Source organism: Mus musculus, chromosome 1 (genome assembly GCF_000001635.26).
Source record: "Mus musculus strain C57BL/6J chromosome 1, GRCm38.p6 C57BL/6J".
Classification (NCBI taxonomy): domain Eukaryota; kingdom Metazoa; phylum Chordata; class Mammalia; order Rodentia; family Muridae; genus Mus; species Mus musculus.
Window position 1 is genome coordinate 57,938,358 of NC_000067.6, and position 14,964 is coordinate 57,953,321.

Genomic DNA, 14,964 nt, shown 5'->3' on the forward strand with positions numbered 1-14,964 from the left:
ATCCTTCATATTTTTCTACTTTAATTCCCTCTTTTGATAAGATTACTACCCACAAATATATGTTTATTAGATTTCTTCCACTTCAAGGAATAGAAACTGACCCTGGCTAATCAGAAGCAGGATTTGAAGTAATACTGAGAGTAAGTCACCAAAGCTGAGTGTGTCTGAAGACCTGGGTCTACAGCTAGGCACGAACCAGTGCAGTTTGGGTAGTAATACAGGAAAATAATAATTCCCCAACTCTCTATTCAGGGCACAATGGCATTGAATGTCCTCCAAAACCCATTAGCTCTTGCACCATACTGTGATCCAAACCACTGAGAGAGGGGCTCTGGCTACTCTCTGCTTGACCAACAAGAGAAGGGTATGTGACACCTCAGTCTATACTCTCAGACTGGATCTCCTAAAGGGCATTGGGTAAAGTTTCTAGAAGGAGACGTGCTTGTTTATAATGAAGCAGGGAGGCAAACTCGATTCTTCTCTTCTTTTCCGCCCAGTTGTTAAACACACACTGTATATGCACACACATGCAGCCAGCTTCTCCCTGGCTTCTAGAAACCTAGAATATTTCAAGACATAGCTGCCACTAGCTCTAGAACAGTGTCTGCCCATAACCGTGTACAGCAATTGGCGACAGGAGAAATGCCCTGTGACAGTTGATCCCCTCCATCCTGGTCAGGCATGGAAGGAAGCTCAAGGAGCAAGGGGTGGGGTGTCCAGAGCCCTGGATGTGCTTCCCTCTCACCTCTCTTCTGGCCTTTGTTTTTCTTACTCAGCCAATTGCAAGGCCTCCTCAGGAGTCCCCCTGCAGCCTGTCCTCTCCTCTCCACCCCAGGGCCAGAGTTAAACTCCCCAGACAGACCTGGGCTCCCTCAGCATGACTTATCCCTCCCTGGGGATACAGAACACATCAGGATTCAGTACTATTGCAACACCCATCTCCTCTGAAGAGTCCGGCTCGTTAGATCCTCAAGTAGGATGTGGGCTTGCAGCTTCCCAGTCAATGGAAATCAACTTTCTCCCAAGTTTCATTCCTGCCTATCAAAATCCCACTTTCCATTACATGGTTGGTAGCACAGGCTTTGGAGTAAAACAATATAGGTCCAATATTTTCTACTTCTGTGGCTTGGATAAATTACATATTGTCTTAGGTTCTCAGAACCCAGATCTGTCATCTGTAAAATAGAGGTAATATAAAAACACTGGCTCCATGATAATGTGACAGGTGAAGGGGGTATTGTTCTTTATGGTCAGCACATGCTTTAATTTTTTAACTGTCCCGGCTCCCACGGTCTCCCGTGTATAACCGTTCACACGTCACTCAGTGAGAGAATTTCTTCCAGAGCCTCAGCCACATTCATCCTTGAATTTAATGTCTCTCTTTCCCTTGCCATGTGGTAAACGCCCTGATTCTCTAGGAGGGTTTGACTCACAGTTATTTCTTGTATTTCTCACTGTAGATCTTAATTTCAAGTTGAATTTAAATGAATTGAAAACTAATCCTCTCCGCTCCCTATAGCAGCACTTGAAATTCCATCATAATGCTTTCTAGACACGGAAGACTTTTCGATCTTCTTGATTTCTTATTTAAATAGAGACGGGTGTCTGTGGAGGGTGGCACATTTTTCTTTTGACAGTTAATACCATCCCAGGCCCTTGGCCAAACTAGGCAGCCCCTGCTGGAATGAACCTCGGAAAGGTGCTCTAGTGAGGGATGCTAAAAGGTAGACCAGATAAGCCCCGATGTAGAGTTTGCTCATTATCTGTCTAAGCCAAATGCGGGAAAGTCAGGACTCCTCCTGATTCCCAGAAGGTGACCAGGGTCATGGAGGGCAGAGCCAAGGCCCACTTAGTGGCCCCCCAGTGTGAATGAGCTCCAGTGATCCCCTCAGGTCAGCCATCATCGGGCACAGGAAGAGCAGAGGGGGGCACAGGAAGAGCAGAGGGTGAGGCTGTGCGGACAGTGCGCTGTGCTTTGGGACTGACTCTCTCCGCTCCTCTTCTTTTTCCTCTAGCACTTTGTCAGCGAACGCAAGTATGACGAGGAGCTGGGGAAGGCTGCCCGCTTCTCCTGTGACATTGAACAACTGAAAGCCCAAATCCTGATCTGTGGAGAAAGTGAGTTTTGCATGCTTGCTAAATAATTCTGTGTGAGAAAGCTGGGTGCTGTTTGGACTTGACGGCAGAAATGTCGGGTATACGGTCCCCTGGCGTGGCTAAACTGAAGCCCGAGGAGATTTAATGATCTAAGGTCATGACACAAGTCAATAGAAATGTCAAGATTTGAACTTAGACTCTTCAAATGCCACTGCCCACCAGTAAATCCTGAGAATTTATTACTTGGAACAGAGCAGGTCAGCTGCCGGATCCCCTATGTTCCTTCAGACACACTGCTGCTCTGGTTCTATAGATGCTGTTTCGTGGGAGTTCTCTTGGCACTTGGGGAGCGATCGGCTGCTGCTATGCCGGGCCCAGCCTGCCTGAGTGTGAGTGCTCTGGATGCCCAGAGCCCCCCACCCTGTTTAGTTCTCTGCTGAGTGAAGCCGAATGTAATGAAAGACTTCGAGTCAGCCATTAGCTTAGTCTTGTTCCCTATTAAGCCTTAATTAGAGTGGCTAATGTGCAGCAAGATTGGCTGCTGTTTTTTCCTGTACTCACAAGGGGAGGTGGAGATGAGTGACGGGCACTAACGTGGCTTTGAGGACAGTCACAGAGAAGGTCTAACAACCGTCCCGACCTCATAGTCAGCAGAAAACCAAGACTTGACTGCAGTTGTTGTTTTTACACTGAGATTTCTTTTTTCCCCTCTAAATAAAACATTCCATAAACTTGAGCTCCAGGTTACAGAACCACCGTGCTGACTAGCACATGCCATTACTTCCAGGTCGCCTCAGACTTTCATGCACGCCCTGCCTACCTGTTACACACCGCACGCATGCATGCATGCACAGTGATGCAATTTACTTTTGTCACAGGAGGTATGTTTAGCTAAGTCATTTAAATATAATTGGTGTGGCCGACCCTCAGACTATAGCTTTCAGTTGTGCTCCAGAGAGCAGTGCTGGGGGCTTCCTACTCGTGGATGTATGTCCCCATGCATCTGACTTTCCTGGCTGCACTTCTCAGGTTTCTCTCTATAGGCTGCCTCCCTCCCGGCAGGAGCTCCCTGGGGACCCTTCTCCATCCTCAGCTCTTGCCCCATCGCCACACAAGCAGTTTGGTTGACATTTGGAAAAGAACCTGCCCATCCTAGGTTCCACTTTAATCCAATGATAAGTGACACACACTCTAATCCTGAGCCGAGTCACCCAGCTCAGGTGGAAAGGGGGGAGGGGCACTTCACTTGCTTTCCTCCAGGTGCCATCTAGGGAGAGAAATCGCCCCTTAACGAATTACGAGAGCGTCCTCGTAAGCCCCTTACCAAATTACAAGAGTGTCCGAGTAAAGACAACCTCAAGTGCTTGTGACAGTAACCGTCACAAAGCTCCCTCGTGGAGGTGCCTCTCTACAGCTGCTCCTCAATCAGAAGGGGAGACAGACGGAAGATAATGGCCACACGCCACTCAATCTGCTGAGCCCGGGAGCTGCTGAAGTCCCCTGGCTGTGTTTGGACAGCCCACACTCATTTGTCACACCTGAACCTACAAAATGAAGGGACTGGAAATACATCCCTGTCCTTTCTACTGCTAACACTTCAGGAGCCCTACTAGCCATTCCTAATCCTTTTGCCAAACCCTGGGATTAAGTCTGATCCAACAAAGGGAACAGAGAAAATTGCTTTTAAAAATTGGTGACAATTTTAAAATTCAGACGGAGGCCTTCCTGTCCAGCCTGGCACTTGAATCCCAGTGAGCTGTGAGAGAAAAGTCACGGCTTTATCCTGGAATTGATTCCCTCTGGCCTCCATTCAGCATAATCACATAGAAATCATCCCGCCTGAAACCACCACTTTCAAAAACAACAGGACTGGCAATAATAAGCATTGAACAGACCTGCCTGACCTGAATGTGTGCATGACAGAGAGCTGGCTGATTGGCCTGCCATGCACATAACACTGGGGACGGTGCAGAGCTGCAGTTAAAGACTGGTTCGGGTAGCCCAAGTGGAGTATAGAAGGTGCATGGGGCTGGCAGGCCTGTCCAGTGATCGGAGATACTCTTGACCCAGAGCAACGAAATAGTTAGCCTGTAACATCTACCCATTCCCACACTCAGAGAATACAGAGCCCTGTCAGCCTCTCTTCCTGATGCATTAGCAGCACCAAGTAGTATAGAACCTGATAAGGGCAGTGTAAATGGCTGAGTGATAGGGAGCTAAGGCAGAATTCACTTATGGATGGAGCAGAGAGAGCGTCACAAGGTCATTATCTCTCTATCCACGGTGGTTCTTGACCTAAAGAATAATCTCCAAGTCGCTCAGATAGGTCTTCGTTGCTACAAATACCTCTCTTTGTGGATTCTACCGCTGTGGTCACTGTTTAGGGACTCTTAAGGGAGGAATATGGTGGTCTCGAAGCCCCTCGGTGTCCTTTCAAACTACATCTTAAAGAGTAAACCTTACTGTTTCTATGGAGCTACTGCCAGTTTCTTCCTCTTCTAGCACTTTCTAACGGCTCAGCAGGGCTCTTGGCCCAGCCTTTAACACCAACCATTCCTTGTTGCAGTTACACATCCAAAGAACAGCTACTCCTCAAGAACTCCCTGCAGCTCCCTGCTGCCTCTGCTGAACACTCATGCGGTAGCTTCCGGGAAACAGGGGAATTTTGCCCGGAAGTCATCCGGTCACAACAAGCCCTCTGAGGGGAAAGCAGCAAACCCCAAAATGGTGAGCGGACTTGCCAACACTGCCGATGCGTGTCACCAGACCATGCCCACTAACAAGCAGGTAAGCCATTCTGGGAGGGCCTCGTGAAGTGCTGCCTGCAGGGATCTCAGCAGATCCTGATGCATGGCATGGTTCAGGGAAGGAAACCACCATCCATTTTCAGAGGAAGAACTGAACGAGTGGTCCTGGCCAGGCTCCCTCTGGATCCAGGACACTCACAGGCTCTTAGCTCTGTGTGCCCAGCTGTGTTAGCTCATTCACCTAATGGAGACAGTCCTCTCATGCCCTCCTTGCCAGCATCTCCAGGTCCCGAAGAGATGTAGGAATGGGATGCGGAAGCAGACCACTATTGGCAAGAGGAAACTGGTGACGCAGGAACAGACCAAAGTCAGTGCAGCTTCCATTTACTTGGAGTTTCAGTAAAGCACACACATTTTAAAATGACTGATTCCTTCCTGTCTCCCATGGTCTCTAACAATACACTTTCCAGCTCCTCCTCTTTCTCTGTTGTATCTTTGAGAGGGAAATAGTAGCTTGAGGTTAGAAGGTGAATAAGAAATGGGATTAGGTGATGTAGGTGCTGGGCAGACTACAGTGCTAGCTTTCATGGTCTCTGCAACTTCCTTCTTCAGTGTTTCAGACTGGTGGCTGTCTAGCAGAAACCCTGTTGGGTCTCCTTGTCTTGGCCTTTTAGGGCTTCCCACTACTGACACTGCCAGGCGTCCCTGTAGTCCTGAATGATGTCATAAGCTTTAAAGTAGCAGTTTGGTACAGGGCACTGTAGAAATACGCTCTGGCTAAATGTGCCTTCACTGCATTGCTCCATGCTTATTACCAAACACCATGATGGACACAAGTCTAAATGTTAACCCAAGTGTTTCCCTCTCTCAGTTTCTTTAAAAACAAAGAAAATCAAATCTGTTGCTACCGTGTACAGTCCTTTCAGCTCAGTGATTCCAGCGTTCAGGTGGCGGCTAATGTAAGCAGTAGTGCCCTTCCATACCTAAACAAAGCAGCGAAGACCAGCCAGAAGGGCTCTGTGCCTCAGAGTAACTGTTAGGAGTCCCACATCATTATCTTTCCTACACATTGGGGGGGTGAGTGAGGTCGGTGAGATGCCCACCCAGGATCAGCACTCTCCCTTCAGGAACATACCCCAGGATATGAGGTCCTGGAATTCTGCTCTCATGAGTTCCCAAGCCCACTCTCAAGGACCATTTGAACCATTTTCCACTGACCTCGAGGGAAGAACATGCTGCCGATCTGCACACCTCTATATGAGACTAGGGCGAGAGTGTCCACCTTCCTGTGTGCAAGGCCTGCTCAGTGTGGGATGCTGCAGAGAAAGAGCATTCAGACAATAGGCTATGGTCCTGCACTGATACTTCTGACCTAGGCCTTGGATTGTTGGGTTATTGGGTGCTACTGCATCCTAAACCTGTATCATGGAGTCATGGTGTACAAATCCAAAACCTTACAGCTTTATAACTCACCACTTTGTATTTTTAGCACTAAGAGGTCTGGTTTTCAAAACATGGTTTTGTGTATCAATTATGTGCTTGTGAGTCTTGTCAGAAAAGAGCACAGAAAGTGGGAGAGTTCCAACATTTTCTACATGTAGACCCGGGCAAGCCCTGTAAACTAGCTATCCATATCTACACTGTGAAGCAACTGAGAGCCACCACCTCAAGGATGACTGTGATTTAGATGTGGTTACATACTTCCTGAGTGCTGTCGTCTACCCGACCTCCCACCCCCGTCACCTGTTGACTCTTGGAGTCTTTAGCTTACATGGACAGTCAGCTTTGGCCTGTTGTTGCCTTTCTACCCATCCATCTCTTCATGTTTCTGGCTGCTGATGGCTTGCTGGCTTGTTGAAGGAATTGATTTTTGGTATGAGGCTTTTGAGCTGATTGGCTTTAAATTACAAAATGTTTTAGAAAAATTACCTCTGTGACCATAGCACATTAACTGCTTTCCCGGAGGTCTCCCAGGTACACCTCATCCCTGTATTTGCCTGAAGTAATATTTCTGAACTGTAAGAATGGTTATTTTGAAATAAATTAGGGAACCTGTTTTGCAGAAGAAAATTCATGGGCAGAATGTCACTTCTTTCTTCATACATGTGATTAGAATTTAAACATAGACTGTACAGAATAGTCAACTTAGAACTTTTTGTGTTAAACTTTTTGTGTTAAAGATGATCTGTGTCCTGCCCATCTGTGAAATGAAACATATTTCATTGTATTACATTTTAAGCATACAGGAGTTTTTGGTTTGGTTTGGTTTGGTTTAGTTTGGTGTGGTTTGGGGTTTTGGCCTACTCTTTCTTTCTTTCTTTCTTTCTTTCTTTCTTTCTTTCTTTCTTTCTTTCCTCCTCCTCCTCCTCCTTCTTCTTCTTCCCCCTTTCCCCTTCCCCTTCTTCTTCTTCTTCCCCCTTTCCCCTTCCCCTTCTTCCCCTTCTTCTTCCCCTTCCCCTTCTTCTTCCCCTTCTTCTTCTTCCCCCTTTCCCCTTCCCCTTCTTCCCCTTCTTCTTCCCCTTCCCCTTCTTCTTCCCCTTCCCCTTCTTCCTCTTCCTCTTCCTCTTCTTCTTCTTCTTCTTCTTCTTCTTTTCTTCTTCTTCTCTTCCTCCTCCTCCTCCTCTACCATCCCCTCCTCTTCTTCCCCCTCTTCCTTTTCTCTTTGAAGATAAGTGCTTTTATTTCAGCTCCATTTACAAGGCTGTGGTTCTGGATCAAGAATTATGTCAACTTGACCTATTTGTATATTGTCTGTCTCTACTGTGATTTGAAAAACTTTATCTATGATATAGGGGACAGATTTTCCTGATGCCTACTAGTGTCTTCTATGGTTTGTTGACTTCAGACACTTACCTCCTCTTTTCAGCAGAATGGACCTTCCAGCCAAAGACGAAGATTTAATCCACAGTATCACAACAGGCTAAATGGTCCAGCCAAGTCACAGGGTGGTGGTAATGAAGCGGATCCCATGGCGAAGAGCAACAGCCGCCATGAACACAGAAGACAGCCACATAATGGTTTCCGTCCCAAAAACAAAGGTGGTGCCAAAAACCAAGAGGCCCCCTTGGGGACAAAGGCCCCAGAGGCCCCCCCACATTCTGAAAAGGCCCGTCGAAGGCAGCATGCTGCAGACAACTTAGAGGCCAGGCCTTTCCGGGGTAATGTTAGTAGGGTTTCACAGTGCAATCTTTGTCCCTCTAGAATAGAAGTTTCCACGGAGGCCACGGTCCTCTCAGTCCCCGCTGTGACGTTGGTGGCCTGAGCTGGGAAAGAAGAGAGCAGGTTTTGCCTGGCTGTGGTTCCCTGCCCAAGGTGCTGACCCAATCGCTGCCAAAAGAGAGTCAATCAGAATATCCAAGTCCTGTATGTGTGTGTCATCCTCTTGCGATCATTTTTACTAATCCTAATACTCTGCTCTAGCTTGCTTCAGAACTCCCGTGGCTTTGCTTGATCTGTTGTTGCTTCTCCTCATCAAGACTTTGCATCATGTTAGCCAGCCAGTATTTACTCATTGTTAGGAAAATCGAGCTGTGGCTGAAGACCCGAGGCTCAGTTAGCAACCTCTGTTGTAGCTGTCAACCCATTGGTTGTCTTTAGAGAGTTAATGTTGAAACAAGGAACTCTTGGTCAGACAAACGTGATCAGCTGAAACACGTGTGCTTTTGTAGAGTTTAACATCTGGTGTTTTTCTGAAATATATATAAATATATATCTATAAACATATATTGCTTTATTTGAAACAAATTAAAATATGCTGCATTTGACACCTGGCTTGCTCTTTCTATCGATGCCTACCTTGTTGAATGTTTTCTGTAGCACCTTTGAGAAAAGGTTAGAGATCGGAAGTTCGGTGCAAAGCTCTGTTTCCTTTGAAATAAAAACTGAAGAAATAATGATACTCCCTCAGTTACCATAGGGAGAGGTGCTACACACCCCAATCATCTCGAATGCCATGTGGTAGTTGGAAACCTTGGACATAACAAAATTTACCTCAGCCTAGCTTACACAATAGATTATGAGTTCATTAGCCAGAGTCCAGTTTTCCCGATCATGATTTCCGCTCCCTTCTCTTAATTCTGAATTCTGTCCTCCATATTCTGACACTATATTCAGCATGATAATAATGACTAAGCCCCTGAGCGCTCTCACTGGCTTCCGTGTGGGACACTGGTCTTGTCAGAACTCACAGCAAAACTCTGGCATGAAGTTACTTGTTATAGACCTGACTGAAGATCGTCCATGGAGTGAATGAGTCAGTAGCATACACTAGTTAACGGATATTTTAGTTAGCATACCCATAGTCCACCTGTGGCACTGAAGCACTGCTTATGTAGAGGAGACTACTGTTGCATCAGGGAGGGAGAGTGGGCATAGAGTACCCCCAAACCACAGGGCCTCAGTTCCCCTATCTTTTGACTGCCAGGCATGCTTTGCTGACTGCTTTCATGTGCAAATGCACCCTTTCAACTCCATGTTGAGATTTTTTTCTGACAACCCAGGTTCACTGGTTCTTGTCCTCCAAACAGCTGAGCCTGCTAGCCACACAGGCATCTGTTTCTTCTTTTGCCAAGTACAGGCGAATGTTTGCTCTCTCCAGAGCTTTCTGAGGTCGCTGAGTGTACCCAGAGATTTAACAGGAATTCCAAATGTCAAGTCACATTCCAGGAAGGAAGGAAGAGAAACCCATTCAAATAAGAAAAGATGAATTCTTGGGACCATAGTCTCTGTTTACCCTGTCTGAGACTCTGAATTTATATCTTACAAATCAGAAGGATTTTTTTTTTTTTTACACAAGTTCTATGTAGCAAGATTCTGCTCAACCCCTGAAAAATGGCAGTTGGAATGTGGCAGCTGTAAAGGCAGAGGCAGAAAATTCTTACAAAATGAAAGAAAATGGCTGGGCCAGGTAAAAAATGTGCCTGCTTTGTCAGAGTTCAATCCAGCCACTCCTGTCTTCTCCCACACCCTCAGGATACCCTGGAGTTAAGAAAGCTCAGACACATTCCCAAGAACATAGCAAACACTCCCAGGTCACTGGAAAGAAGCAAAAGAATGATAAAAAGTATTCAGACCTGATCACATTGTTTCCTAGACTTTAGCCTTAGACTCTGGCATGTGATCATTTTTGAATTTGCATTTTAAAATGGTAATTAGATACTTTAGGTCTTTGAAATAAATACTCTGTCACATTTCTTCACGTCTGTAGAACCGTTTGTTTAATCCTAAGGATTTGAATCGTATTCTAATGTCTCTCACTGTATGAATGTATGCATGCGTGTGTGTGCATGTTCAGATGCATATGTGTAAATGGAAACCAGAAAAGCAGCTGTGTTATTGTTTATCCTTGGTTTTGTTCTGTTTTTCTTCTTTAAGATAGAGTCTCTCGCTGGTCTGAGGCTCCTAGGCTCGCTTGTCTCACTAGCTAGTGCATCCCAGGGACCCACTGTGGCTGCCTCCCCAGCCCTGGGATTACCAGTGCGCGCCAGCTTTTTATGTGAGTTATTGGTATCAAAGTCAGGTCTTCATGCATGAATGGCAAACAGTTTACCTACTGAATGATCCTCCGGCCCAGTTTTATTATTCTCAATAAAAGAGTGGCAAGCCCCCTTTAAAAGTCCTAGAACTATGAATACTCCTTATGTCTCTACTTAAGATACAGAAGTCAGAGGAATAGACAATTCTAAGACATTTCTTTCACAGATGTCAGAACCGTTGAATACTAGTAATGCATGCATAACTTCAGAACTCACCTATATTACACCACATAGATCTGCAGTCAAGACTCTGGAATCCAAACCCCAGGGAGTTCCCAGTTACATTCCAGATTTACACTTCACTGGAGAATCTGCACGCTCCCACTCAGGGGCCATGAGAAAGTCCCCTGCACACAGTGTGTTTAACCACTAAGAAACTGAACCTCAGGAGATGCTCAGTTTCAGGGAAGAAACTAGTAACACTAGTCCCCATGAAAAGCTCAGTCTTTACAGACAGGTTCTATTCATCTCAGAAACAGGAGTTCTAATTACACAGTCAGGTTAATGGGGAAAGTTACCAGCTACAAGTTTTTGTTAAAGTGATGGACTTGAGAATTCTATTTTTTCTATAAGCCTAGATTTGAACCTCAATCTTGATTTAATCATGACAAACAGACACGGCATTGTGTCCACCACCACCTTTTACACTCTGCCTGCTTTGCTGGCTTACCTAGGGTGCCCTCATGTGTCTAGCAAGAGAAATGTTTTTGTTTTTCAACAGACATTCTAGTGACAGCACATAAAATAATGGAATGGCTTTCCCCCTTCCCAGTCCAGAGTAAAACCTAAAATCCATGACTAGGAAGGCCATGATTCCAAATGACCCCAGGACAGAAAGATACTGATACAAAAAAAGAGCTAGCCGGATGCTCCACCATCTCTCAGTGGTCGCTCACCAAGTGACCAACAGAGTCGATTTTTCCTGAAAATACTGAGCATTTTATTTGTTCTAATGTTTGAGGAAAAACACGTGTGAAGGATTGGTGAGTCCTAGGGTCATTTAGCTAAGAATTTGAAGCACAACTTTAATAACTTACAAGACATTATAGGGTTTTTTTTTTCTTTATCCTCTTGCTTTTCATACCAAGTCTTTACAAGTCCTAAGAAATGCGTTTGTGTATTTATAGTTTCTGAGGCTTAGTCCCCATCCACAAAGGCTCATTGCTGCAGCTCCCTGGGCAGAGCCGTGGGGTGCGAATTGAGTTACTCTACAAATGCACAGCACTGCTCCCAGCTACTCTCACCACGCAAGCTTCCTGCATGTTCTCTTAGCATCATTTCCAGAAGCCCCTTTATCTAAGGACTGTCTCTTCCCATAGCCTAGAAGTCCAGTGCTACCACCAGGTTCATATTTTATAGGAGAAATCGCCACACTCAGATTCCAGAAAACAAAATTCTAAAGAAAATTTTATTTATGTGGGGAAAAGTATGTAGTAAATTTCCACACACACACAATTCAGAACCATGACTGTGGCAATGACCAAAGAACCAAAAAAAAAAAAATAATAATAATAATCTTGTCAAACATAAAATAAACCATCCTATTTGAAACCTGAGATACTCAACTTTGAATTAGATTTATGACATACTGGAGCCCCACTAGCCTGTATCCTTAAACACGTCTCTGTTTCTCCTACACACAGCCCCAAAAGTCTACAAATCACAGTCAGGTCTCTTGTAGCAACTGCACCGTGTCTTGGTATCTATTTTCTGTGTTAGTTGCTTCTCTGTTACTAAAGCAGCAATTTAAGAGAAGGATTTATTCCAGCTCATGATTTGAGGGCACAGACCATCATGGCGGGGGCAGCACAGCGGGGGTCAGCATGGCGGAGTGGCAGCTCGAAGCTGCTACACTTAGGAAGCAGTGATGAGTGCTGGGACAGGCACTATACCTTAGTCTTTATTAAGTAAATGCTTGATCAGAAAATAAAGTGTTCCTAAAAGCAGGCATGGCATGGTGGCACACACCTGCAATCATCCTAGCACTGGGGAGGTGAAGGCAAGAGGACCTGGAGTTCAAAGTCACCCTAGCTACCTATCAAGTTTGAGACCAGCTTAGGCTACACGAGAGAGACCCTCTTCAAAAAGCTGTGTTATTTCTAACTTTGTACTAAGATCAGAAATGTAATTGGGAACGCAATGGATAGAATTCCTCTTGGCATTCTTCAATTCTTTGTTGATTTCCTCCCTCTTAGTTCCACTCCTGCCTGCAATTGCCAGCTCCAATGTTCTCCTACTTGTCCGTACCCCCTAAGGAGGAGAGGCAGATATGTGCTCAGGTTGAGACACCCAGAAATCACAATTGGTCTCAGCAGGGGGGAAAGCAGCCCCTGCCACCTGCAGAAGGCATGGGGGCGGGGGGTGGGGGGAGTCTGAGGACATTTCTGATTGCTGACCAGGTGCCACCACCAACCCTCCAGTGCAAGTAGAATGACCAAGTGCTATCTGATCCAAAATGCCAACAATGCCACTGTGCTAGGTCTATCAGTGTTGTGTGCTGTGTGTCTCCCAAAATCACGAGTTCCCAAATGCAGCAGTATTGAGATACAAGGAACAAGGAGAAACATTTAGTTTACAGGGGCTCCATGCATGAGTGGACTAATGTCAATACAAAAGGTCTACAGGCTTTCAATTCAGTCTTGTTTTCTCATGCCCTCCTGTCCCTCTGCTTCCAACATGTGATGGAGCAGAAAAAGGCCTTCTTAATCTTAGACTTCCCAGCTTCTAGAACTATAAGAAGTCTTAGGAACACAGAAAAAGAAAGAGGATAAATAGAAAGGATTGAAAAAGAGACCACCCACCAGACGGGAGACCACCCAGAAACCTGGATGCCACAGGGTGCCCTTTATTCAAGTTGGCTACATTCTCTACTGGCTCCAACTCACTTGTCTGCGGACCAGCAACCATGATCTAAACGTGTGATTTCTGATGTCCTTACACCGTCTGTGTTGTTCACACTCAAACTGAGCTCCCAAGTCTTACAAATGAATAAGTTGGGTGGTGAGTTCCTGAAAGATCTGGAATTGAGCTCGAAATGTCAAAAGTTTTAAGAAACCTTGACAGAAAGAAGTGATTTTTGCCTTTTTCCAATTTGATCAAGTATTGTCTCTTCCTCACCCCCTCCCCACAAGCCCTTTGCTTTTGAAACAAGTTTCTTTTCTAAGCTCAACCTTCCCTCCACCCCCCGAATTCATACCTGGAGCTCAGCAGAATTTTACTAAAATAATGAAGGCTTTAGGGTAGAAGCCAGCATAAAGTCTTAAAAAAGCGAACCTTATAAAATGAAAATCTGTTAAACAAACAAATAGGCAGAACCTTGACTGGCAGTTTCTGTAAAATTCTATTTGTCTTAGCTACAGCCAACATCAGAAACCATCTATCTAGCAAATATAAAATGTGTATGGGTCGTCTATGGCAACACACATACGGAGAAGAATTGGCTTCTCTGTAACAATGGAAACCATGCGTATTTCATGAGGCTGACAGCAGTGTATGTGACAATGGCTCCTTCGAGGCTGCCCCACCAACCAACTTCTGTGAATGTGTAATTCTGTAAACAGCAGAAAACCAATTTTTCCCGTTAGCTATTCATGATGTTCCTTTTCTTGGTTGTACTACAGACTTGAAGTCCTGGGCACTAATGCATCCTCAACAATGCATCACTCACCCACTGACGAGGGAAATGGCAACTTGTTGACAGTTTCCAAGGGAGCGTTTCCACAGAAGGGATGGAAAGGTATTCAGAATAATTAAAAGGTCTTAGTGAACTTACAGTACACATGTGTACCTCACTTGCTCCAGTGGGAGCTCCACCCCTCATCACATTCACATTTCTTGGTTAGCATTTAAACATCAGACCAAGTGTGTACAAGCCTGTACAGATGTGCACCACCACCCCTCATAAGGTAACCCTCCGGTCATGTTAGCATCCTTCCTTCTATGGAAAAACTTACTACCACGGGCCTTCCCACATATTCAAAATGCTACATCAAAGTTTCCTATGAACAATTTCTTACACAATGGTAAATACGTCTACAAACCAATCCCTTCTTTAGAAATAAAGGCATAAATGAGATAACTGCACCACATTTAATCCCACGCACAGGGCCAATGGCTAAACATCAATGTTTGTACCTGGATGCATGGTGGAGAGAACACAGGCACACAGGCAAAGACGATGTGGTTCCATTGCCTCTCAAAGGTTAGGAAGCACGGGCCCTGCCCACCCCAGCACTTAGAGACGTGTATCTCTGAATTACTGTGAATGACTTAACAAGTGTTATCACTAGGCCAGTGATTACTAATGGCGACTGATTCGCACAGTCTTTATTCTCCGGATAGCAGAAACCCTGCAGGGTCAGGAACCATCAGCTCCTGCACCCCTGAAGATCTCAAGTGTTCTAGTCCGTGGCTGAGGGCTGCCTCCATCGGAGTGGAAATGTACAGCAGGCCTCCTGTGGTCTCAGGAGACAAAAACAGTGCAATGCTTAGTGCAGTCCTACTAAAGAGCTTTGCCCTCTTAAGCGATTTCCACAGCTTTACCCCCATTTCTTCCCTCTCGCCTGCTCTCTGACATCCATTATGCA

The 14,964-nt window shown here is 45.5% G+C and overlaps 1 protein-coding gene across 15 annotated transcripts in view; it reads left to right on the top strand.

The window, feature by feature from the left end:
- The window catches only part of Spats2l (spermatogenesis associated, serine-rich 2-like), a 174,297-nt gene extending 164,256 nt beyond the window's left edge, over positions 1-10,041 (top strand). For 5 of the 15 annotated variants that reach the window (XM_006496210.4, XM_006496211.4, XM_006496212.3 and 2 more), the window contains 3 exons: positions 2,016-2,118; positions 4,664-4,884; positions 7,711-9,894. In XM_006496210.4, coding sequence (XP_006496273.1) covers positions 2,016-2,118; positions 4,664-4,884; positions 7,711-8,106 — 720 coding nt within the window. In that variant the 3' untranslated portion in view covers positions 8,107-9,894. Of the gene's footprint in view, positions 1-2,015; positions 2,119-4,663; positions 4,885-7,710 lie in introns of all 15 variants that reach the window. The other 10 variants (XM_017322123.2, XM_030242305.1, XM_017322122.2 and 7 more) reach the window with 4 other exon arrangements.
- The last annotated feature ends 4,923 nt before the right edge of the window (positions 10,042-14,964 follow it).